A 26,666-nucleotide genomic window follows, 5' to 3' on the forward strand; every position below is an offset into this window, starting at 1 on the left:
CACCAGTCAAAATAAAATCACTATTTATAGAGGATGATACTTCAGCATCTATGTCTTGAAAACAATTTACCTCATTGTAAGGTGAAAAAATGAACTGGAAAATAATCATCAAGCCTATCAGGGTAGGCTGGGTGTCATAGAAGCCAAATGCAGCAAAGAGTTCTTTTTGACCAATTAACACAGCAAACAAGAAGAAGCAGAGGAAGGAATTCATCTAGAAAAAGGAAACAACATTCTTGATTAAGATGAGTTTTTCATCTAAGTCTAAAACATGACCTATTCATATTACATATTTGCATAGAAACACCAGTGGAAAAAGCCCAAATAGATTACTTTAGAGCTGGTATACAAAGAGGAACAAATAGCAGGCCTTTACCTGCTTTCTGTAGATGCATGCAGCAAAGAAACACTATTTTCTGTCAGTGAGCTAAAAAAAAAAGTCTAAGTAGCGAAGGAAGTTGAAAAGGCAAGAAGACAAGGTAAGTGAGGGAGCACAGGGTAGACTCCATCTCCTTGGAATTAACCACAGGTTCCAAAGAGTTTAAAACCAAACAAAACGTGTCTGTGCTGTGTCATACGTCTATTCCCGGAAACAATCTACGCTTCCATCTAAGCCATGCATCACTGTGTACAAGCACTTGTGCTTGCCTGGCTTTCTAGAGGTAAGAGGCAGGACCATGCCTCACCAAGCTTTCCAGAGAAGGTGATGAGTACCTTTTCAATCCATGCAAGTGGCTGTTTGTTCTTTTTAGAGTGATGTGCAAGGTGACAGATTATTGTTTGTTATTGAAACACACGGGACAGAAAAAGCAGGATAGCTGTGGAAGAGAACAATCAACAGAAAAAGTAGAAGACATTGCAGAAGAATTTGCGAAAATTTCTGGAAGTGAAGATAAAATCTACCTATTACAGCAAAATAGTATCTAGAAAGTGGATCCAAAGACAAAAGTTACACAAGTTAGCAGAGTGGCAAAGGCATCATAATAGTTGCTAGTTAGTAGGGATCAACACTGACGCCAGAAGTTGGAAGATAATTGCCTTAAAGCAGAAAGCGAGAAGGACCTCACTGAAGCGTTCAGTTGCATGGACAAGAATAAGCCAGTGTGGAAATGAAAAGATAGATACTTTCTTAAACAGGAGCTTGATAGTGATGTGCACAGCCTGAAAAGCTAGTGAATAGCCTTAGAAAAAGAACAGAAGAGCATTCCTGAAATGGTGCACACATCTCAAGAAATACATGATGGAGTTACATAAGGTGCATAGGAGGGCAGCTGAGAGAAACAAACAAACAAAAGGCTGGGAACTTCGAGAAAAGAAGGGGGAGTGATATCTGGAACAAGATAGACCCACACCAAAGCATGCAGGCGACTGTTGATAGTAATTTAACAGAAGACATATAGCTGTGCCTTGCAAATGAAAGAATTTGAAGTAGGAAGCTTGGGGGAGGAATTCCCTTGTATTGTGCAATGCCCAGAGACATATGCATGAGTAAACAGACTCCTTTAGGCGAGGTTGGGCAATCTCTAGATGTTGCTTCAATGTTCACCCTGATTTGGACATGCATGAAGAATGGCACAATAAAGCAACTTACCAGTAATCAATGCACAAGGTATGAGAATACAATACAAATAAGAATGCCCTCCTGTGTCAGATTTCATAATCCTCAAACACATCCCTTATCAGCCCTCCAAGGAACAAGACTGATAGAAACTCTCAGACACAGCTTTCTCAGAGATAATGACAAACACCTAAAAAACTGCAGGCTGGGAGACAGGATACATCCAATCCTATCCTTAGCACAGGGATGGAAATAGACCTTCAGAGAAGGCCCTGAGATTTAGACAAAAAGGAAAAATGTGTCCCAACTTCAGAAAGCTGCTGAGATGAATGAAAATAGCAGCAGACATGCTTTCTTAGATGGAGCAAGGAGGGGACTGAAAGGCTAGTGCATGTTCACTGTAGATACAACAAAGAAAACAACCAACTTTCTGTTGCAGGGCATAAGTGTGAACATGCACTTACAAATCTGGAAGCCGGTATTTGGAAACGGCAATAATTACAGAATGCTCTAGGAAAACCACCAGTTTATCATAACTTACCTGGCTGATGATAATATTTTTGACAGTGTGACCTAGTTTCCAGTGACCCAATTCATGACCAAGTACAGCCAGAACTTCTTCATTTTTACACCCTTGTTTCTTATTCTGAGGGAATAACCAAGCAGAAGGTCATATCAGGTATGACTGAACACAACTGAATAAATTTATTACTTATTAGTTTGGTTTTTTTCTAGGTCACCTAAGAATGCCTAGATCAAGCCATTCCCTTCTACCAGCAGATACATACATATAATTTCTTACTGAGCCTTTTTCAAGAAGATAATTACAAAAAATAAACTTTTAAGTTCAGTAAGATTTCTACCATGAGGTGGTGTTCTCTTATTTCTATGTATGCAGACATGCCTATGCAAACCGGGAAGAACGCTGGAAGATCTGCCTTCCAAACTCTCTCCTACCATCCTTTGATCTCATCCTGTTTCCATACTCAAAAAAAGGCATTACAATGGAAGCAGACATTCAAAGCCACAGACTTTCAACATCAAATTGAGAACAAAGTCCTCTCCCTACTTTATTCAACACTCAACATGTAGCCTCCCTCCCAAGGCGCTATTGTTCCTTTAGAAATGAATGACAACATCCCTGTCCTCTGCAGCAAATGCTATGACATGCCTTAATGCTGTTGTTAGGACTGGTATCTGTGAATATCTGTACCTTCAAAGGTACGGTTAGCAAATCAGAATCAAGCATGTGGGCTTGTGTACTGAGAACTCAGATGAAGAACTTGTAGAAATGGAACAAATTATTCTAATTATGACTAGAGAAGTCTCTCTGCATTTTGAGCAGGTGAGCTCAAAATCCCTTCTCTCATCACCTACTTCTGCAGTATGCCATACCAAACCATGGATGAAGAGAATTCCACCACCAACACGGTTACAAGGAATCGAAGCAGGACTGAACAGCAATCTGTACATTTGCCTAACCCTAGGCAACACGAGGTCTTCTTCTCAGAATTACTCCTTCAGGCTCTTCTGAAAATATTCCATCAGTTTTAACCATCCCTATGCTCTCCTGAAACCACAAAAGCTGCTACAGCAGACTCTTGATGTGCAGCTGCACATCAATGGAAAGGACAACGAAAGGCCATCATCCTGTTTTTGACCAGGGCTGGGGAGGATGCACGCATGGAATACAGAACGTGTGTGCCTCTTGCACCAAAATTCTTGGGTGTAGTAAAAGGCACACAAATGACACACTGATAGTCAAAAGTATTTCCTTCAAAGGGAAGCTTCATTGTGGCAGTCCCAAAAGAAGGAACACAAGCTAAACCCTTGAACATGTCCCTTTTTCAAACCATTACAAGGAAGGCCTTTTTTTTACATGCAAGGAAACAATGTTTTGCTAAAGCCCCTGTGGATTTCTATGGTCTCTTTGGTGCTATCTGCAGCACTCACAAAGCCCCAGAAATTCCAATTAGCAGCTCAGGGATACTTTGGTGTTGAAATCATTGGGGTTTGGGTTTTAGCGTCTCATTAAGGACCTTTAAAATACATTAATAAAACAGAAGGGAATATCTCAGCAAGAAGTTAATGTAAGTAACATGAGAAAAAACAAAGATGAACTCACTTTGGTTTTGGACTTTGTCTCTTCATTCTCACCATCTTCTCCTTCTGCTGGCTCTTTGTTCAATGCAGAATAATCTTCCAGGAGGGTGTCAAAGAGTACTATCCGCTTATTCTTGAAGAATCCATAGAAATAAGCATTGCTATGAGAAGAACGCTTAGAACCTGATGGGGAAAATTTACATTAAAGACCATGATCTGAATGATCCCCTGCACTGAAGGCAATGCAATATTACACAGAACAGATTCTTCCGAAGGAATTCTCAAAGTCCCTAAATGAATAGTAGACAAACTCAAGCAAATGAGTTTGCAAGCTGAAGCATATTTTAAAATTATCTAAGTAATGATTATCTCATTTACTGACTCCAATAGAGAAATAATTTTTTTTCATTTGTAACATGTAATCACTAAAAACATAAGAACAGTCATGTGAAGATCTAATATCCAGAAGAAAAGCAATTTCTATTGCAACTTCAGGTTCAGAGTGGAAAGTGCATTCTGCACAGAACATCTGCTGCCCTCCTGGCAAAGGACCTGTGATTAATACATTTAGAATTCTTTCAATGTGCCATCGAAGAGGACTCAAAAAAGATAAGGATGAAGATGTGAGAAACAGATAAGGAGAAGACAAAGAGATGAACTACAGGTATCAGGCAGTCCCTCAAAATTATTTTTGTTTAAATAGGTAATTTTTTACAGCTACTTTTATCTGCATCAGGTGAATCATGGACTGTTTCTGCTATCAATACACTTGGGGCCAAGAAACTCATCTCTTTTCATGGAACATGGACTGTTAAAGTTAATTAAAAAGCTGTCTAGATCAAAGCAGATGTTAAACTCTGCCTGGTTTTGCCTGTCTATAGGACAGGAGCTGTTGCAAGATCAGGACTGGAAGAGGTCTCTGTGAGAGAAGAGGTGGATTGCTTTGGTTTTTGCAGCAAAAGATAAGATACTTCAAGTTGAAGGCATTTGCCTTCAACTCTTACTATAAATGTATGAGCTGCATCAACTCCTTAGGACACAAAATATCCATTGTTCCACTGCAAGCCAACCCATGGTATGGTCATGGTAACCTTCAGCACCAAGCCAAGACAGATCAACAGAGAAAGAGGCTGGTCAGAGTATAAAGCCTCAGTGTCCAGTGCCACGGGGTAGCAATGTCCCCTTTCATCTGTGTTATCATAAAAAACTTCATCCTCCACTAAGTGTTGGTAGAGAAGGAACCTCTGTAATCTTCCTGTTACAGAATGAACCCTGCAATTAAAGGACTTGGTTGCACAAGTTCTGGAGTGGGAAGAGCCAAGACAGAGTGCAGAAAAACACTGGCAAAAAGATGTTCACACATCCAGTCCCCCGTGTCAGAAGGGAATGGTGCTGGCTCAATACTCTTAGGATGCCAGGAAAGAAAATGGGGGTCTGGCAGCCTCCCTCCACTGCAGACCACTGCCACTAAATGCAGACATGCTGAAAAAGCCAATGCAGTAGTACACTACATAGGTGCCAGAGTACCAACAATTGGCTCATAGGACTGTCGCCGCGGTTAAAAGCTAGGATACAGCCAGCAATGCACATGGGAAAAACTTACCTATTTGGCAAGCCTCTGTACTGACTCAAGCTTGAAAAGCTTCAACTTCACTAGGAAAGAGAGGAGTTTCATGGTCCCCAAGTATATCAATAGTAGTAGTTCCTGGCTGCACTAAGGCAGAGCACTGGCTGGATTTAGCCAGCCCAAAGTTTTGAAAGCACAAAACCAAAACTCAAATTGGGAAAGTCCCTGAAATCAAGTTCAGAAGGGAGCAAAATGAGTAACAGTGGAAATGTCAAACAGTGAAGTGCTCCATGAACACAGAAGTGTAGAGGAAGTGACATGGCAGCTGGCATGCTCCATGTTATATTCCATGACCTAGGAAAAGAGGACAAGAAATTCATTACTAGAAAGTGAAAAAATTACAGTCTCAAGTAGAAGGTATGAGTTCACCCAGTCATTCCATAAGAAGCTGTCCACGTGAACACTCTAAGAAGGAATAGGTGCCTTTAACTTTCATAACTTTTTCAACTGTTTCACCAAGGACTTTGAGACAATTAATACTAAACTGAGACTAGAAGAGATAAAAACCCATTTTCCCTCTGGTTTAAAGTTCTAAAACTGGAATCTTGATTGCTGCTTCCATTTCTGACTTTACTATGTATTTCTATTCCACAGAGCCAAGACAATGCTTCCAACAAGATGCTGAGTTAAGGCTATGCATTCAGCTTCACTTTTCTGACCCCAAGGCAAAAAAAGGAAAATGGGACAGACATTGACAAGTATTACAATAGCATATAAGCAACTGCCTTACCACAGCATCCACAAGCAAAGGTAAAAATCCACAAATTCAAAATTACAAAGTCTTTTTATTAAAAAAATCTCACCTTCAACAACATACACCTTGGTCAATGGGAAGTCAATGCTCTTTGCCATTGTTTCAATTTGTTCCTTGAGCTCTCCCTCAGGAAGTGGAATGAATTTATCAAACAAAGGTGCAATATAGTCTGCATAGATTGTAACAAGCACCTGCAAACATACAGGTATTAAAAACAAGGCATACAAACACGTGTTTAGTACTAAAGGTGGAGCATGAGTAAGTGCAAAAAGAGGGCACAATTTCAGGAAAAACACTGGATAAAGCACAGTCCTGTATGAAGTGTGATCTATAGCAAGCCATCTACCAAGAAAACTACTTAGTCTGTTGAGAGTCAGCAATTCAACAGCAAGATGGGGGTGGGGGCAGGTTAATCTACAATCTACAGCCCTCAGCAGAATTAAACAGTGCTTTTGCTCTGACGGTTCATCAAACCAAAGAAGGCAAAGCCACTGTGACAGCTGGCAGCAGTCGTCTTATCAGTGACACTACTGCCAACTGAACCAGGAGATAGTCCTGCTGCTTCAAATTCCTGCTTAATTGCAAAGCCATGGTCTAAAACATGCAAGAAATTTCATGTCCCCTGCTTTCTTCCCCTTATCCCAGTTGCTGCCTGATGCCTCTGGTCCATAATGATTTACAGCCATGTCCCAAAAATCACTACAATGCACTGGCATCTCTTCTAACTGGCAGCAGATGCATCCCAGATGAGAAAGCCAGGGCTGGAATAACACTGTGATGGGAAGAAAAGCTGAACTCCCTTCCCTCACACTTTGGACCTTCATGATGTGGTTTTTATTGATTTATTTTAAAGAAAAGATCAGGAGGAAAGTTTAAATTCTGGTTAGCGAAAAAGGAAGAGGACATGAGAGGCAAATGAGCATCAACATTAACTTCAGAGTTATCTTGACAGGTTTTTTCCACTGAAAACAAGTACCTTGACTTTTGAAAGTGTCTGTGCTGTTGAAAATGTCCAATGAAATCTAAAACTAGGAAAACTGACTTTTCCAAAGTCATAGCAAGTGAAGGCATCAACATGAAACACCTCCAGAAAATAAGTTATTTTTGTTACTGTAACTGTTAAGACAAGGGTTTAAACCTCTGCAGATATTTTGCAGCAAGTGTAGGAGGGTATTTTATATAGCAGAAATCTGCTGTCTGCTTCAGTCCAGGCAACTGTCTCAGACCATGCAGTATGTGTGGACTAATTTCAAATTTTCATCTCTGATCTTTGTATAATCCCTTGATATCAGCTGGCATAACAGACTGGTAGAAGGATGCAACTCTTATTACTCATTACAGAGTTATGGAATGTGATTACAACTGGAATTTTCCCCTAAACCGAACTCTAAAGGGTAAATCTAACACCTCTTAAGGTTATTTTGCATATCAAAGACTGTTCAAACCCACACATAACCATGAGCACACCCTGTAAAGATGCAGTGACATTGCAAGACACCTGAAAAGCACCAATTGTCTGGGCATGCACTTAATCCTCAGGAAAAAGAAAAAGAAATGGGGGGAGACTGAGCTGCTCAGTCTTGGTACACAATCAGTACAGAAGTCTGTAGCTCCGCACAACACATCTTATTTTCTAGCTTTTGCTGTGTAAATGATAGACCAACCCCTGTTTTATCAGTTTCTGAAGTGTAAAATCTCAGGAAAAATAGAACCATAGAATAGTTTAGTTTGGAAAAGACCCTTAAGATCATCAAGTCCAACTGTTAACCTAATCCTGTCCTAAACCCTGTCCCTAAGCACCTCATCTGCCCAGCTTTTAAATACCTCTAGGGATGGGGACTCGACCCCTTCCCTGGCCAGCCCATTCCAATGCTTGACAACCCTTTCTGTGAAAAAATTTTTCCTAATGTCTAACCTAAACCTGCCCTGGCACAACTTCAGACCATTTCCCCTTGTCCCATTGCCCGTCACCTGGGAGCAGAGACCAACAACCACCTCCTCCACTACAACCTCCTTTCAGGCAGTTGTAGAGGGCGATAAGGTCTCCCCTCAGCCTCCTCTTCTCCAGGCTGAACAACCCCATTTCCCTCAGCCACTTCTCATAAGACTTGTGCTCCAGACACCTCACCAGCTTTGTTGCTCTCCTCTGGACATGTTCCAGCAACGCAACATCTTTCCTATAGTGAGGGGCCCAAAACTGAACCCAGCATTCGAGGGGTGGCCTCACCAGTGCCCAGGACAGGGGCACAGTCACTGCCCTGCTCCTGCTGGACACACCATTCCTGATAGAAGCCAGGATGCCATTGGCCCTCTTGGCCACCTGGGCACACTGTAGGCTCATATTCAGCCAGCTGTCAAGCAGTACCCCCAGGTCTTTTTCCACCAGGCAGCTTTCCAGCCACTCTTCCCCATGCCTGTAGCGTTGCATGGGGTTGTTGTGACTCAAGTATAGGACCCAGCACTTGGCCTTGTTGAACCTCATACAGTTGGCCTTGGCCCATGGATCCAGCCTGTCCAGATTCCTCTGCAGAGCCTCCCTCCCCTCCAGCAGATCAACACTCCTGCCCAACTTGGTGTCAACTGCAAACTGACTGAGGGTGCACTCGATCCCCTTGTCCAGATCATTGAATCATAGAATCATAGAATCATAGAATCATAGAATGTTTTGGATTGGAAGGGACCCCTAGAGGTCATCTAGTCCAAATCCCCTGCAGTGAGCAGGGACACTGTTAAACAGAACTGGCCTCAACACTGAGCCCTGGGGGACACCCCTTGTGACTGGCTGCCAACTGGATTTAACTCCATTGACCACAACTCTCTGGGCTCAGCCATCTAGCCAATTTTCTACCCAAAGAGTGCGCCTTGAGCCACCAGCTTCCCCACAAGAATGCTGTGGGAAACTGTGTCAAAGGTCTTGCTGAAGTCCAGGTAGACAACATCCACAGACTTTCCCTCATCCACCAGGTTGGCCACCTGGTCATAGAGGGAAATCAGGTTGGTCAGGCAGGACCTGCCTTTCATGAACCCATGCTGGCTGGGCCTGATCCCTGATTGTCCTCCATAGACCTGGTGAGCACACTCAAGATGAACTGCTCCATAATCTTCCCCAGTACCGAGGTCAGGCTGACAGGTCTGTAATTCCCCAGATCCTCCTTCCGTCCCTTCTTGTAGATGGGCATCACATTTGCCAACCTCCAGTCATCTGGGACCCTTCCTGTTAACCAGGACTGCTGATAATTGATGGAGAGTGGCTTTTTTTTCTCCTGTGCCAGCTCCTTCAACACTCTTGGGTGGATCCCATCTGGCCCCATAGACTTGTGGCTGTCCAGGTGGCATAGCAGGTCATAAAGTGCTTCCTCCTGGATTATGGGGGGTTTATTCCACTCTCCATCCCTGTCTTCCAGCTTGGGGGGCTGAGTACCCTGGGGATAACTCGTCAGGCTATTAAAGACCGAGGCAAAGAAGGCAGTAAGTATCTCAGCCTTTTCCTCATCCTTAGTGGCAATGTTCCCCCTCACATCCAATAGAGGATGGAGGTTCTCTCTGGCTCTCTTTTTGCTGTTAACGTATTTGTAAAAACTTTTTTTATTATCTCTTACAACAGTGGCCAGGTTGAGTTCTCGTTGGGCTTTTGACATTCTAATTTCCTCTCTACAATATCTACATGGACAGCTCAATTGGAAGGGGCAGGCAAAACAAAAAAAAAATACTCATTTGTGATAGGAAAGTGACAGAGAAAGAAATGTGGTATCAGCTGAGTATGTTCTGGTTCTTACCTTGAAATTTAGTCTTAGGTACTACTCACATCTCTTTCTACTAAACTTGCTTGATAAAGACTATAAAATGGACATTCAGAAAGTTTCTCATATGAGATCATACAACATTTTTTACAATACATATATTAAAGAAAACATGACAAGAATAAAAGCAGTCAATGACTGGTATAAAGGAAGCTAAGGAAAAATTTTTAACTTGCAGTGTACAAATGAGGGCAGGCCATTTCAGAAAATCCTATATCTTCTTTCAATCCTGAAACTACTAGTTCTTTTAAAATTTCAGCTTAATCCTTCTATGAAAAAGCAAGTCTTTAAAGCCTTTAAGACTAAAGACTTAAAATGTGAACTGGATATCACATGACTAACATCTCCCCAGTTTTGCAAATAATAAGGCTACACTAGAATAATCTGTAAGTATGGACTGTTTCACTCAGGTTGGCAGAGCAGTAGCTCAAACACTGAATTATGATTTAAGAGTATACTGCTGAACAAAGCTTGAAAGAAAAAGAACAATTGTTTAAGAAGTACCGATCAGAATCTGCACAAATCTTCCCATAACAGTCATTTCAATACATGTGAAATGACATATTTCATAGAATCATAGAATGTTTTGGGTTGGAAGGGACCCCTAGAGGTCATGTAGTCCACCCCCCCTGCAGTGGACAGGGATATCTTTAACCAGATCAGATTGCTCACAGCCCCGTCCAATCTGGCCTTCAATGTTTCCAGGGATGGGGCCTTCACCACCTTTCTGGGCAACCTGTTCCAGTGTTTCACCACCCTCATTGTAAAGAATTTCTTTCTTAGATTCAGTCTAAACCTACCCTGTTTTAGTTTAAAACCATTACCCCTTGTCCTGTCACAGCTGGCCCTACTAAAAAGATTGTTCCCGTCTTTCCTATAGGCTCCCTTTAAGTACTGGAAGGCCGCGATCAGGTCTCCCCGCAGCCTTCTCTTCTCCAGGCTGAAGAAGCCCAACTCTCTCAGCCTATCCTCATAAGAGAGGTGCTCCAGCCCTTGGATCATTTTTGTAGCCCTCCTCTGGACCCGCTCCAACAGTTCCATGTCCGGGGAGAGCGGTGGATGTTGTCTACCTTGACTTCAGCAAAGCTTTCGACACTGTTTCCCATAACACCCTCATAGGGAAGCTCAAGAAGTGTGGGTTGGATGAGTGGACAGTGAGGTGGATTGGGAACTGGCTGAATGGCAGGGCTCAGAGGGTTCTGATCAGCGGGGCAGAGTCCAGTTGGATGCCGGTAGCTAGTGGAGTTCCCCAGGGCTCGGTACGCGGCCCAGTCTTGTTCAACTTGTTCATCAATGACCTGGATGAGGGGACGGAGTGTACCATCAGCAAGTTTGCTGACGACACAAAACTGGGAGGAGTGGCTGATACGCTGGAAGCTGACCATGAGCCAGCAATGTGCCCTTGTTGCCAAGAAGGCCAATGGTATCCTGGGGTGTATTAAGAGGAGTGTGGCCAGCAGGTCGAGGGGGGTTATCCTCCCCCCCTCCTCTGCCCTGGTGAGACCCCACCTGGAGTACTGTGTCCAGTTCTGGGCTCCCCAGTTCAAGAAAGATGAGGAACTCCTAGAAAGAGTCCAGAGGAGGGCAACTAGGATGATAAAGGGACTGGAGCACCTCCCCTACGAGGAAAGGCTGAGAGAGTTGGGCTTGTTCAGCCTGAAGAAGAGAAGACTGAGAGGGGACCTTATCAACACATACAAATATCTTAAGGGCGGAAGTCATGAGGATGGAAGCAGTCTGTTTGCAGTGGTGTCCTGCGACAGGACTAGGGGCAATGGGCACAAACTGAAACATAAGAGGTTTCAGTTGAATATGAGGAAAAACTTCTTTACTCTAAGGGTGACAGACAACTGGAACAGGCTGCCCAGGGAGGTTGTGGAGTCTCCTTCTCTGGAGATATTCAAAGCCCATCTGGATGAAGTCCTGTGTAGAATGCTCTAGGAGAGCCTGCTTTAGCAGGGGGGTTGGACTAGATGATCTCCCGAGGTCCCTTCCAACCCTTGCGATTCTGTGATTCTGTGATTCTTGTGCTGAGCGCTCCAGAGCTGGACGCAGTACTCCAGGTGAGGTCTCACCAGAGCAGAGTAGAGGGGCAGAATCACCTCCCTCCACCTCCTGGCCAGGTTTCTCTTGATGCAGCCCAGGGTATGGTTTGCCTTCTGGGCTGCCAGTGCACATTGCCGGCTCATATCCAGCTTTTCATCCATCAGTACCCCCAAGTCCCTCTCGGCAGGGCTGCTCTCAATCCTTTCATCCCCCAGCCTGTATTGATACCAGGGGTTACCCTGACCCAGGTGCAGGACCTTGCACTTGGCCTTGTTGAACCTCATGAGGTAGGTTCACACAGACCCACCTCTCCAGACTGTCCTTGTGAGACCTAACACTATGATTTTTCATAGAATCACAGAACTGTTTAAGATCATAAAGTCCAACCATTAACCTAACACTGCCATTCCACCACTAAACCATGTCTCTAAGCACCACTTCTGTACGTCTTTCAGAACACATTCAGAGACATAAGGGAAGATGTCAGAGCATAAGGACACCTGGACTACAGAAAGCAGAAGCCAGCAGAGCAAAACAACAGGAAATACTGTATAATTAAGCCAACCAACAAAAAAAAAAAAAAAAAGCTTGAAAGAACTCAAAAGTAGTACTTATAAGCTAGACTTACCACCTAAGTGGGGGACTTCTGCTACTACGCTATTGTCATCGAGTTCCTCAGACACACATTGCTGGTAACTGCACTATGCCAGAATTAGTGGCCATACAGAAATCCACTAATCCACACAGGTTTTACTTCAGTTACATGTTAGCCATCAATGAAGCAAAAATACAAGTAAGCAACAAATACAATTCAGATAATGAGATCTATATCCCATAAAAACAGGATTATGAAAAGACTTTGCAGTCTTGATTTAAACTGAGCCACAATTCCTTCCATGTTGCCATGTCTGGGAAAGTCAGTGCAGCTACTGGGTATGTAAGCGGGAAATCAGGTTTTCCTGCGTTAATTGCAGTGGTCTCTCATGTAGCATTATGATCACATTTTTGTACAAATGTGGCGAGTCAATGCCTGTGCTTTAGAAAGGAAGCTGACAAATTGAAAGTCCAAGAAGGCTATAAAAGTGATCTGAATCTAGAAGCAGTGGGGAGAAATAAAAAAAAAAAAGCAACACTTACTTAAGTCATGAAAGAGAACCTTAAGAAAAAAAAAATGATTTCCTACTCAAGTACTCCTAAAAATTTTCTTGATGATGCACTCCAGCTCAACCAGAAAGTCTGAAGTTGACACAAGAACTAGGGATTGATTGACCCAAATTTATTGTTACGGTAATGTGGCAGGCTTTATTTTATTACTGTAACATAATAATTCTTTTATACTTGTTAAGGTGCTCTTTTAATCTAAAAATGAACAAACATAAAACAGCACTTCTGTAATTTGTTCCTTGGGTGAGCAATGGTTAGTATATTGAGGAAAAAGACAGCAGAGCACTATGTTGAAATAGAAAAAAAACCCCTCTGAGCTTATAGTAACAATAGAAAACATTAGATCTTATGACGTATACAAAAAGATCATTTTAATATAAGCCCTAAAGAAGTCCGTTACCAATTTGGTGTATAAAAGCAGCTACATAAGCAGAACCAGCAATGGAATATTGTTACTTGTCTAAATACAAAGCAATGCAATTGAGAATTGGTGTTTGATAACCTGCAAGAAAAGCCCAATGGAAACATTATTGCCTTGTCTTGCCAAACTGCTGGCTGTCCTTGTGTCCTTTCTATGTTTAAGAAAAAGGAAAACATAGCACTGCACAGTGCTGTATTTCCAGTATCTATTCTAAAGCTTTTTGAATGTTTATTTTTCAAATGATGAAGACACCTCAGTGTTAAATAGATAACATGTAAGATACCACATTAACGTGGACAATTAGTATGACCTGTTATTCCTGAACAAGTACACTGACAGCAAGACACACTTGAAGTTTGTAGACAGTAAAATTGCCAGGAGATTTAGATTTTTCCCCATTTCCTTTCAGTTATGTTTTTCAACCTCAACACACCGAGCCATGCAAGTAAGCTAACATTTGGAAGAAACCCAAACATATTCTCGTACTCACCAAGGAAACAACTAATGTGAAGAGCCAGGCATAGATGAAGAAGTAGTCTCCCCCTATTTTAATAATGTAAAGCAGAAGGGATGTCACTGGCAACAGAATACACTGAGTCACGATAAACTTCTTGATAGCATCCTTGAAAAAAAATCCCAGTGTCTGTAAAGAAAGGATATAGAGATATTTTCAGTGGAAATATTGATGTGCCACAGAGGTTAATGAACTGATCCCTTCAGAGGAATCACAGAAACAAAGTAAGATAAATCACAAAACAGCAACACCAATGTGAAAAGGAAATCGGAGTCAGTTAAGAAAAGGTGGAAGAACCTTTTCACCTCCTCTCCTGGTAGCTGTGGTTCTTTCTATCCACACGGACTCCAAGTGCATGCAGGTGCACTCTTCCGTAGTAAGATCTGACCCAAACCCTTATTTTGTGTTACACATACATCCTTCATTAGAGGAGGAAAGAAAAATTTAAGCTTATCCGTCCTTTAATTCCTTTACCAATCTATATCCTAGACATTACAGGATTTTGAGAGAATAGGAAACTCTTAGAAGAAATATAGCCACTGTAAAATATTTTGTCTTTGAGCTGTTGCCTCCATTCATCTTAACTTTTGGTTACCACTAAGCTGGTTGTCTTAACTACCAATATATAGAAGTCCTATTAAAGATGTTTAGATATATATTGGGCATTTTACTCCAAGCTTCCACTGACATGCAGTTACTACTCATGTAGCCATCTCAGGTTTTAAAATTAGCATAACTTTAATAGAAGCAATAGAAATTTCAAAGACCTCTACCGGAATGAATCTGATCTAGGGACTCTGCAACATGATCAGACACCCAACTAGCTCTTTCAGGAATTGTTACTTCAGTACTACCTGAAGGCACAGAAGTGAGGGGGTTATTATGTAAAGCACCTTCCCAACAAGGTTGTGTTTAAAACCCTACACTATGTTAAAGATATGAAACTCGTCTGGAAAGAAAAAAACATACTGGTGAAACAGATTTAAATAAAAACTAAGGATTTGGGGCAAGAATTTGGATAGACACCTCAGACTTCCATGACTATCAGAAACACAAATCATATGTAAACCCACAATTTTAGACTATTCTTTATAGTATAAACAGACATATTCACTCTGGTCACACAGTAAGCACTCTGGTGATACATTCTTGCTAAGCAACCATTAGTATCAGCAGTAACACGATTGTATATATGTAATATGTGTATATTGTAATTGTATATATGCCCACACAAATGGAGCACTCCAGAAGATACTGTTTGTTGTCTGCCTTTAATATTCCCAGGTAGTCCGGTCTACCTTCTCCAGCAAAACAGTTCTGTAACTAGAAAAGCAAGACTTGCAGCTTTCATTTACATTAAGCAGTGCTCCTTTCCTGAAAATGGTATGGAGAAGCATGAAGGAAACTCTGTGGGTCATCCTGGACAAAAGAAAAACTTTCCATTTGATCCAGACTCAAACTGGTACAAGCCAGGAGAGAGAAAACAAAATACAAAACAGTGTGTTCCTCCTTTATTACTTCCCTCAGCTGAGCCAGAAGGCCTGTTACATAGCTTTTCCATTTTTTAGCTTAATAAACAGCTGAAGAAATGGTCACTTAATAGAACCTAGAAGAACTCTTAACAGGAGCATGCTGCCAGTGCTGTTTCCACTGGGCTTTCTGAAACACAGCAGCTACAATCCATTTAGCTCAAGTTTTCACTTTAACGCTTTCTTTACTTCCAGCTCCACAGTCTAGGAGGAGTAGAACTATCAAACTGCACGGTGTCTTTCAGCTTTGCCCCACCTCTTTCCTGCTTTCTAAGGCACATGTGACTTCAAAAGAAATCCTCGTTTTCAGCAAGCCACTCCCATGGAAGAAAGAATCTTATCTGAAGATCATTTGAGAATCATTGCTAGAAATTCTGAAGTCTGGGTTGGGGGCTGGTACCAGGTGTGAATTTGGCTCATACACTAAAGGACCTAGCCTACCAGTCTGAAATGAAATATGGAGATTTTACTGTGTTTGTAAGACATTTGGTACCTCAAACTGGATTGGAGCTGGACTCAGCCTTCAGTTCTTGGCATGAGGACCATTGCAGTGAAAAAACCTTGTGAAAGACATCATGCAGGTGGCTCAATCAGGCACTTAACAACACCCACAGGTGTCAGCACCAAGTCTTCCTTTTCTCATTTGATTAGGCATAAAGCTTGCATTGACAACAGTGAAGAACTGAGAGAGAGCACAGCTCCAAGGAGAAAATGTTTGGAGGATATACCCAGAATCCTCCTTACCCTCCCTAAAGCATACAAAGAAATCACATGGATTCTGCAAGCTTTCAAGACAGTTTTAAAGAAGCCTCTGCTGCTTCTGCACAGAGGGAAGGGCTCGATCAAGGCCTGATCGAGTTAAGCTCTCATTCCATCAGCTAGTCTGCCAGTTTGCTCTAATTCTAGCGCTCTACAAGTCCCAATACTGACAGTCTTTGGACTTGTGTCCTGGATATAAAGGGCTTGCAGATCTGGCACCAAGGTGGAACTTACTCCTCACTAAGGTAGGAGAGACAATCAAGGTGCAGGCCTGATGTGACTACTCAGGATTGACGTGAGAGACAACAGCGATGCATATTTAAGGATTCTGAATGTCAAAAGGATGACTAGGCTAGGCCAGGGCATAAGCACATTGCAAGAATTAGGACTTTCCCAGCCCTTACAATTTTTGAGGACTACAGAACAGATGTGACAGCCAGAGAACAAACAAAATACATCAAATAGGTATTTCCTCAAAGAAAACATTGTTTGACTCATGCCCTGGAAACATAGGAGCATTCCTTCCTCCCTTGATAGAAGCAGGATGTTAGCCTGCCAGTATGCTCACTGTAAAATCTGCAGAAGGAAAGGCGATCTCCAGGACTATGGCTCAGAATCACTTAGGATGTGAATGGCCATGGGTGCCATCAATTCTGACAATGAGTATTTACTTGCTGGTGAGAGAAAAAAGTGATTGTTAGAAGCTACACACATGTTTTTAGAAGTGCAAGGTGTTTTTTGTAAGACTAGAGAGTTAAAAGGAGTACAAAGAGGTTCTGAGTTGGTCAAGGCTTATGACTAACTAGAACAATCTTTGACTGGAGCAGGAGCCACCATTGGCATAGTATTCAAACATCGGGGGTAGCGGAGTTGGGGGGGAATCAAAGAAGTCTTGCTGTTTCCAGGAATACATACGTATGTCAAGGCAAAGCTGTGCAGTGAGAATTTTCATAGATTTTCATAGTTGGGCTTCCCTGGAAAGAAAACAGTAGGCCACTAAATAATTGACATGAACCAAAATAATACAGGATGTGTCAGGATCTACGCACTTCTGTTTTAAAGATGACTGAGAGAGGGTGCAAACTGGATCACTGCATTTAGACCTCTTTTCCTCACTTATTTTCTTACTTATTTTAAAAACAGGAATAAGAAACATCAAGTTATCAATTACTAGGAACATGAGTTCAGAAACAAACTGATTCCACTTCATTAGGTCTAGCTCAGCCTTCCTGCCTCCACAGAAATCAGAAGATGAAACTGGCAAAGAAGAGTCCATCCAAAAATGAATAGCTGAGGTATGAAATGTTCTTTGTTCCACAGCTAGAATACACACTTCTCTTTGCTGAGGCGTGGGCTCACACAGAGACATTCTGGTATGGCATGGATACTTCTGCAACAGTCAGATTGTCATTGCTCTTATTTTTATGCAGCGTGAGTAGAAATAGTCCTAAAACTAATGATCGTTGGAACAGATATGGACATACCATGTAACCAGCCAAACCTACTGAAGATGTTAGGTCAGTAAAAGTACTATCTACAATACCTGTTGATTGAAGCCATGTTTCTCTTCTATGACAAATGTGTTATATAAACTCCATGGAAGACCAGTCACTGCACTGAAGAGTGTTGCAAGGAGCAAAAATATCAATGATTGAACAATCTAAAAAAAAAAAATAATCTGATATTTACTGACCTGTACTAACATTAAGATTCCAGGTATTAAAAAAGGATTTTATGTCAGTGGTTTAAGTGAAACTGGTTAGAAGATGAAGTTAGATAAATACACAGAAATAACACATTTATAATTATTAGATTACTGATCACTGGAATAGCTTACTATGTTAAAGAAAATAAAGATACACTGATCAAGCAGATTTAAATAAAAACTAAGGATTTGGGACAAGAATGTGGATAGGTGCCTCATCCACAGCACAAAGACAACATAAGCAGTAGCCTCAAATTTCTTACCCTTTTACTGTGCAGGAAGATCACATCTAGGATTAGTAAAAAGACAACACCCAAACAAAAAGCCCCCCAAAACCCAACCCACCACCTCGTTCAACCCAAGTAGCTTTGAGATTTGTATGGTTTTAACATACAAAGCTATTTTAATTAGGAAGCTAATTTAAAAGTCACGTACTGTTATCAGTTCTGACTCAGCCAATCTTTGTGTTCACCAGAAAATGTTATTTTTACTATATTGTACCTATAGCTAAATCCCACTTTTAAGTAAATGCAAGCTTAAAAATAAAAATTATGGTAACAGTATAGTTCATGGACCAAATGTTTTCACTAAAATTTGAAGACTGCTTACCTCATATTCTGGTCCAAACCCAGCACGACCAGATATCTGACCAGACAGATTCCAGAGAAAAGGAATTCCTCCACAGAGAAGAATCATCTTGAAAACAAAACCACATACCACAGAGGCAATATGAAAGATTGTCTTCTTATTCTACTAAAATTTCAGCACGCTAAAGACCTCTTAAGGGTGAAAGAGAAAAGTTAAGTAATTGCCCCCTCTGATCTTAGCAGTGTATAAAGAAAGGCTGGAATATTTGGCAATGGTTCATTTTTACTTTACAGAAGTAGAGATCAGGTCAAGCTTTTTTTGTTTTTTCTTTTGCCTGGGAAATACTAGCAAATTTCCAAGCCTATTTACTGCAGACTCACGCTGCTGTATTGGCTCAGACATAAGGTAAATTTTTCAGAAGACCTGAAAACTCATTTGCCCTATGGTTGTATAGCACCATCTCTAGGAGGGATATGCAAGATTCAGCAACTTGACTGCAGTGGGGCAGTCTCGCCTGCATTCATTCCCTACCAAGAGAAAGGCATTTAGAATAAGGCTTTAATTTCACTTTCAGTATTAGTGCTGCTTCAACCATTTTAAGAAAGCTTCCTGCTCTCCTCCTCATACCTCACAATGCCTCCTGCCATACAGGTTGGCATGGAACAGGGAGCGGACTACTCAGGACGGACCATCATCAAAGAAATGCTTGAGACAGAGCTACTGAAGCAAGTGCTAACTGTAGTTCAAGGCAGAGGCTGGTAGTGTTTGTTAAACAGCTTGACTTCCAAATGTTTCACATTAACTTTCTTAGCAAGTGAAGCATCACTATATATATAAAAATCAGTTTTCAAGTAGGCAGCCTTCCAGTATGGACAGTACCAGGTTTTTCTTAACCTACTTATTTTTAAAAATCTGACTGTTATAACCTAACTATTAGGGTGCATTTTGAGTGTCAGCAGGAGATGGCAAGGACCAAAGCAGGCTTGTGTCTGCTCTGCAGGCTACCTGGAAGTTTCAGAGCTGGAAATCCAAGAAGTACCAATCCCTGAACAAAAGATAGCTATTGACGTGATGTTGATACTACTTATTAGTTAAAAAGAAACCCACATAATTAGTGGCTGAAATAAACCAAAGCATACCAGCAATTCTAACACAGCATCTCCCCTTCAATTAACTTGCTAAGTTAATGAATCATACTTCTACCTGCTAAAAGCAAAATGTTGCAAAACTGTCATCCAATTTCACCAACTTTGGCTATGACAAAAGTCTTTCAAGTTCAGGGAGTTCCCAAAGTCAATAAAGGATGCAGTTTATGTTCAAAGGAAGTGGCAAACCCAGACAGTAGAGACCACCTCACTTTAGCTCTGCTGGAATCTGATAATCCGTGCTGGAATCTGATAATCCCTGCTGGAATCTGATAATCTGATTCTGAAAAGCATGAAGACACAGCTCAACATCACAGAAAGGAGCAGTAACTCATCATCACAAACATTTAGAGAAGCAGCTGCATGTACCCTACACATCAGGGCTACACGCTTGATTGTAGAAAAGAATCATGGAATCATTTAGGTTGGAAAATACCAATCATTGAGTCCAACCATTAACCTAACACTACCAAGTCCACCACTAAACCATGTCCCTAACCACATATCCACACGTCTTTTAAATACCTCCAGGGATGGGGACTCAACCACTTCCCTAGGCAGCCCCTTCCAGTGCTTGACAACCCTTTTGGTGAAAAAATTTTTCCTAATATCCAACCTAAACCTGCCCTGGCACAACTTGAAGCCGTTTCCCCTCATCCTATCGCCTGTTACCTGGGAGCAGAGCCTTACACCCCCAAGCTCCCTCCTCCTTTCAGGCAGTTGTAGGGAATGATAAGGTCTCCCCTCAGCCTCCTCTTCTCCAGGCTGAACAACCCCAGCCACTCCTCATCAGCCTTGGGCTCCAGACTCCTCCCCAGCTTTGTTGCCCTTCTCTGGACACGCTCCAGCCCCTCCATGTCCTTCTGGGAGCAAGGGGGCCAACCCGGAACCCAGCATTTGAGGGGCGGCCTCCCCAGTGCCCAGGACAGGGGCACGGTCACTGCCCTGCTCCTGCTGGCCACACCATTCCTGATACAAGCCAGGATGCTGTTGGCCCTCTTGGCCACCTCGGCACACTACTGACTCATATTCAGCCACCTATCCACCAACACCCCCAGGTCCTCTTCCGCCAGGCAGCTTTCCAGCCACTCTTCCCCATGCCTGTAGTGTTGCATGGGGTTGTTATGACCCAGGTGTTATGACCCAGCACCAAGCCTTGTTGAATCTCATACAGTTCGCCTCAGGAATGAGGCATGCATGAAGAAGCTGTCTGAAATATAATGAGTATTAATGGCCTTAGTTACAACCATACCATTGCTGCAACTTTCAGACTAGAGGTATTTTCCCTATTAAGTAGTGCACTGCAGCCATGACAGTGTAAGGGTATGCAAGAAAAGGTTTGTACGTTATGTCTTTTTTTTATTAGGTTGATCACACAAGCAGGCAGGTTATTTTGGAAACACAAGCTCTTCTTCAAGTCTGAAGTGAAGCCAGCAGGATTCAGTACAATTGAGAACAAGTTCTCAAAATCTAAGGATGTGTATCAATTCTAGAGGTGTTAGCAGCAGCAGATGGAAGATCAGTGTGAGCTGGATCCTCAGTGTCTCTGCTAAATCCATGGTAGATAGCTGGAAGTTCTCAATGTTTCATAAACTATCATCTAAAAAAACAATCACCCTAGTTCTTTATCCCTACCGTTTGGACTACTCCAAAGGTAATGACTACTTTACCACTCAAAGTGCTCCAGCTGCTAACTAATTCATCTTTGAAGTTTATTCCAAATGTTTCAGTGTATAGTTGACATTACTGACCAGAAGAAGCTTTACATGCCTCCAAGATTGTCTATTTTTTTAGACTAGTTAGTACAGTTGAGAAAGTGCTATTACCTAGATTTTTTTCCTGATCTGTAAAACATACCAAAAAAAAGGTACCATAAGGATGTTTTCCAACTCTCAATTTTCCATGAAAACCTCTTGTCCTGGGATGACAATGGATTGGGGGTGGGGGTGGGGGTGGGGGCTGAGGGTGTCGAATTTCCATTAAAGTGTAATTTTCCCTTTGCAGGAACAAAGTAATCAGAGAAACCTGTGTGTGTGCTTTCCTGGGGAGAAGAGAAGATAAGAAATGTGTTAACAAGGACAGGAATTCTAAACATGAGGGCAGTAGAGAGGACTAGCTGTGGAGATCTTCCAAAGCTCACAGCTGGCTATGTTATACTTACCATTCCACATGGGACTTGAGTGTTCAACCACAAACACAAATTTTAAGACTTTAACATAAAATTCATTAAGGAAACTCTACAAACATCAGCCTTTCAAAAGTCCATGGCAGTGCTGCAGAGAAGGAAGTGCCCAGCCAATGCCCAGAACCAAAACAAGTAACGTAAAACAATCTACAGAACTCGATGAAGAAACCCTGCTGCAGGGGTGACCCAGTATCAGGGATACTATATGGTTGTAGTTTGTTTAGCTCCAGCTAAGCAAAATTTATGTTAATGAAGCCATAATGAAGAAATAAGATGTAGGAGCCACTGGACTTTTGTTATGTCGCTTCCACAAAGCTCTGCAACCTCTGTAGCAAATCTGCAAATGCAAAGCTTGGACATCTAATAGCTTGCAGGCCCATTAGCAACCCTCCTGGGACAGCTTACTCCCAATTCCAAACTCAGGAAGTTCTGGGATACAGAATCCCAAGACCACAACCCATCAAGCCCAAGTAAGAACACTAACTTCTTGTTAGATGAAGATGAAAACAACTGATGACACTAGTAGAGTATGGGCATACAGCATCTCAGCTGACTGCTCTGAGAACTGCTTATTCAGGCCAGTGCTAAGTTAATTAGCTGGGAGCTTTTACTCACATATTCCATGTTTTTTTCCTTGACTTTTGTTCATCAGTGTCACTGCAACACAAAAAGCAGAGCACTGCAAACAATCTGATAACAGCAGCGGCAGTTTGAAACACAACTGTTTTCCAGCTGTAACAGTGGAATAACATAAGCTAAGATGCTTGACTTAGTAACAGGTTTTGACTGCTGCTTAGGAAGCACGAGCATAGTCTGGGTTTTGTGGCTCTGTTGTGGAAGACAGATGGATGCAGTAATTCCTTTACAGATCCATCAGCTGCCAAAATCACCGTGGACCTGTTATTACAGTAACAGGGACAGAACAGAAAGAAAAAGTCATGAGAAAAAGCAAAGGCTGTACTTTTCCTACACAGACACAATCACAGAATGGTTTAGGTTGGAAGGGACCTTTAAAGATCATCTAGCCCAACCCCCTCTTCAATAGGCAGGGACATCTTTCACTGGATCAGGTTGCTCAAAGCCCCATCCAACCTGGCCAACACTCCCAGAGATGGGGCATCCATAACTTCTCTGGGCAAACCATTCCACTGTCTCACCACCCTCATCATAAAGAATTTCCTTATGTCCAATCTAAACCTACCCTCTTTCAGTTTGAAACCACTGCCCATTGTCCTGTCCCCACAGGCCTTGGTAAACAGTCTCTCTCCATTTTTTATAAGCCTTCTTTAAATATTGAAAGGCCACATGGAGGTCTCCCCGGAGCCTTCTCTTCTCCAGGCTAAACCCCAACTCTCTCAGTCTTTCTTCATATGTGAGGTGTTCTAGCCCTCAGATCATTTTTGTGGCCCTCCCCTGGACTTGCTCTGACAGGTCCCATGTCTTTCTTGCACTGGAGACGCCGGATCTGGACGCAGTACTCCAGTTGGGATCTCATGAGAGCAGAGTAGAGGGGGAGAATCACCTCCCTCCACCTGCTGGCCATGCTTCTTTGGATGCAGCCCAGGATATGACTGGCTTTCTGGGCTGCAAGTGCACATTGCCAGCTCATACCCAATTTTTCATCCACCAGTACCCCCAAGACCTTCTCTGCAGGGGTGCTCTCAATCAATTCATCCCCCAGTCTGTACTGATGCTGATACAGGGATTGCTCAGACCCAGGTGCAGGACCTTGCACTTGGCCTTGTTGAACTTCATGAGATTTGCACAGACTCACTCCTCAAGCCTGCCAAGGTTGCCCTGGATGGCATCCCTTCCCTCTTGTGTCTCAACTGCACCACTGAGCTCAATGTCATCTGCAAACTTGCTGAGGGTGCACTCAATCTCACTAGCTATGTCACTGATGAAGATATTAAATAATATTGGTCCCAGTACAGATCCTTGAGGGACACCACTCATTACTACTTGGACACTGAGCCATTGACTGTAATTCTTTGGACACAGCCATTCATCCATCAAACCCGTATCTCCAGTTTAGTGGCAAGAATGTTGTGAGGGACCATAACAATAGTAGGCCTGGGTGAAGATAAGCACAGACTGCTGATATGGCTCTCTGATAGCAGGGCACTAAATTCAGTGGCAAAAGAGGCTCATTCCAACCATGTATATTTCCTTAAAAAGAACAAGGGAAGCTGTTTTGGCTAAAGCTCTTGAAATCAAGATAAAGCTTCAGAACCTTTTGACTTGCTGCACTTGCTAGGTAGTACCATCTCACCCTGCCCACTAATCCCCCATTGGAGGGTAGCTTCATTTTTCAATGAAATACTGCCTCTAAAGTCGGTCAAAAACATTGAAGGTTTTCAAATTCACACAAAAAGTGTCTGGAGTTCTACTCAGTGTACCAAAAAGCCCAGCAGGAAGAATATGACGGCTATACTGACACATGTATAACAACATTTTTACAAGCTCATACAAAATGAAACAACGTACAGGTTAGGCTGCACAAAAGAGATCAGGAAATGCGAAAGTTAAAGAGGGGTCACAATTCTAAAGTACTGGTTTCGCATCATAGTTACCCAGTTACATGACTTGCACTATTTTACAATACTATTTTCATTACCTTTTATAACTGACCTTTTTGCTTCCTTAAGTTCATCGCGTAGTAGATCACACTCTAAATATATTTTGCAATGCCAGGCATTTCAGGATTCCTTTTTGACCCAGTTGTGTTACTGCATTTCAGCAGTAAGTCAGAAAAGGTTTCTCATAAGACTGTTCATATAGCACACATGTAAATACTTTGTTCTAACTCAATGCCTCTGTTTTTTCATATATGTGAACATTACTTGCCCAGTGCCATTGTTCTTACATGTAAGAAGTATCCATTGGCACTCCTGTTCTCACAGGCTTTTCTTTCTACCTTCTACTTAAATTTTATCTAAAAATGAAAGTAATTGCATCCCTCCAAACACAGAAAAAAAGGTCTGTATTTGTAACAATTTAAAATAATTCTAATTTTGGTTAATTATTTGGCAGTGGAAACCGTAATAGGCCAGCTGTGCTGCTAAAACATAATAATATCATACACATTGTAGTTGTGCAGCATGAGTCAGCACTGCATAGAGAAATTACGTGCTGAATAACTCCTTTTTATATGGCAGTTACAGCCACAAACCAGAAACACAGAATCCTAGGCCTTCCAAATTTCAGTATTGGACATCAGACCCCAGAATGCCAACAGTGCAGCTGCACAGGATCACCAAGAACCAAAGTATTTCACAGTTTAAGTACATGAAAAGTATCACACGAATGCTGGAGCAGCTCAGGTACTTACAGTGCCCTCCATCTCTGAATACAGGCCTGACCAAAAGCTGAAAGTACTTTTGTCCAGCTGATACAGACGAGATTTTTCAAATGTTTCCGAATCCATGATCTGTCCTAATTCCTGCGGTACATGTGTTGTTGTTCTATACACGCGTCTCTGAAAAATTGAAAAATAAACTTGAAGTCTACATCCAATATTTTTAAGGAGATAAAGAAGATTTAAAAGTAACACATAAGATGATCCTATGGGCCACCATAGCAAGCTTAAAAAAAACCCAAACAAACCCACAAAATAACAAATATTACTGAATCCCTGTTTTCTATCAAGTTCCAAATATAAAACTGAAGTGTAATTATTATAACTGGAAAGTGAGTTGCCTACTTATTTATTGCCAATATAGTTACTATATAAAGATCACACAGACTCACTTTTCCACAGGATATGACTTCCTGCACCACAGTAACAACTAAGCAGAGTTTGAAACTGAACAGCAGATCCTCCCATGCAAACCGTGCAACTTCACCAGAAAACAGCTCTGTGATGTGGCAGTGCATAAACGAGGTGCTATTGCATTTTTGGTAGAGCCACCACTTTAAAATTTTTAAAGACTAAAAGTCCTTATTCCATCCACTGCCTTATCTTGTTTCAGTATATTTATCCATTCTCAAAGGAAAAGCTCCTACTCTTTGTCACTTAAAAATACATTCTTCTTCTGACCGGAGCATCAGGTTGCAGGCAGGTTATCACCGATGGCTTGGCTGATCTAAGGGCCCACAGGAGCATGCAGCATCGCTTCCTGCCCTCCCAGCAGTGCTCTCCCCAGCTGTGCCAGCTCTTGCTGGGATGGAGTTAATTTTTTGTAGCAACCTCCATGGTGGTATGCTTTGCATTTGTGGCCTACAAGCTGTCGATAACACAGTGTTGATAACACACCAGCGTTCTGGCTACTGCTGAACAGTGTCAAGGCTTTCTTTCTCTCTTCCCCAGCAGGCAGGCTGGGGGTGGACAAGAGTCTGGAAGGCAACACAGCCAGGACAGCTGGGATATTCCATGCTGTGTAATGTTATATTCAGCAATAAAAACTGAAGTAGAGGAAGAAGGGGTGTGAGGAAAGGGTTTAACTTCCAAGGCGGCTGTTACATGGAGACTGGCCAGGCATCGGCCTGCTTGTGAGAGGTGGTGAGCGACTGCCTTTGCAGCACTCACTTGTGAGATTTTTTTCCCCTCTTTTCTTCATTTATTAAACTGTCTTTACTTCGACTCATGAGTTTTCTCATTTTTGCTCTTCCTGCTCTCTCACCTGTCCTGGGGAGGAGGATCAAGCTGCTGGGTGGGTGCTGGGCTTAGCACTCGCGTTTTTCAGATCCTTCTATGAACTCCTAACACACTGAGGTGACAGCGTGTGTCCCCACCACCCTGCTACAGCAAGCGGGGAGATGCGCCTGT

General features: G+C 42.2%; 1 protein-coding gene across 5 annotated transcripts in view; it reads right to left on the reverse strand.

The window, feature by feature from the left end:
• ZMPSTE24 (zinc metallopeptidase STE24) overlaps window positions 1–26,649 on the reverse strand; it is a 28,498-nt gene extending 1,849 nt beyond the window's left edge. The window contains exons 1-10 of one of the 5 annotated variants that reach the window (XM_035901226.1): window positions 25,230–25,314; window positions 22,514–22,795; window positions 21,571–21,754; window positions 18,590–18,676; window positions 17,819–17,935; window positions 13,964–14,116; window positions 6,092–6,233; window positions 3,684–3,844; window positions 2,100–2,204; window positions 71–214 (exon numbers count right to left, since the gene is read on the reverse strand). In XM_035901226.1, the coding sequence (XP_035757119.1) occupies window positions 71–214; window positions 2,100–2,204; window positions 3,684–3,844; window positions 6,092–6,233; window positions 13,964–14,116; window positions 17,819–17,935; window positions 18,590–18,676; window positions 21,571–21,754; window positions 22,514–22,650 (1,230 nt within the window). In that variant the 5' untranslated portion in view covers window positions 22,651–22,795; window positions 25,230–25,314. Of the gene's footprint in view, window positions 1–70; window positions 215–2,099; window positions 2,205–3,683; window positions 3,845–6,091; window positions 6,234–13,963; window positions 14,117–17,818; window positions 17,936–18,589; window positions 18,677–19,771; window positions 20,182–21,570; window positions 21,755–22,513; window positions 22,796–25,229; window positions 25,377–25,648; window positions 26,230–26,520 lie in introns of those variants that run through there. The other 4 variants (XM_035901228.1, XM_035901227.1, XM_035901229.1 and 1 more) reach the window with 4 other exon arrangements.
• Between the last annotated feature and the right edge of the window lie 17 nt (window positions 26,650–26,666).

This window comes from Egretta garzetta, unplaced genomic scaffold (assembly GCF_000687185.1).
Source record: "Egretta garzetta isolate BGI_Z169 unplaced genomic scaffold, ASM68718v1 scaffold368, whole genome shotgun sequence".
Classification (NCBI taxonomy): domain Eukaryota; kingdom Metazoa; phylum Chordata; class Aves; order Pelecaniformes; family Ardeidae; genus Egretta; species Egretta garzetta.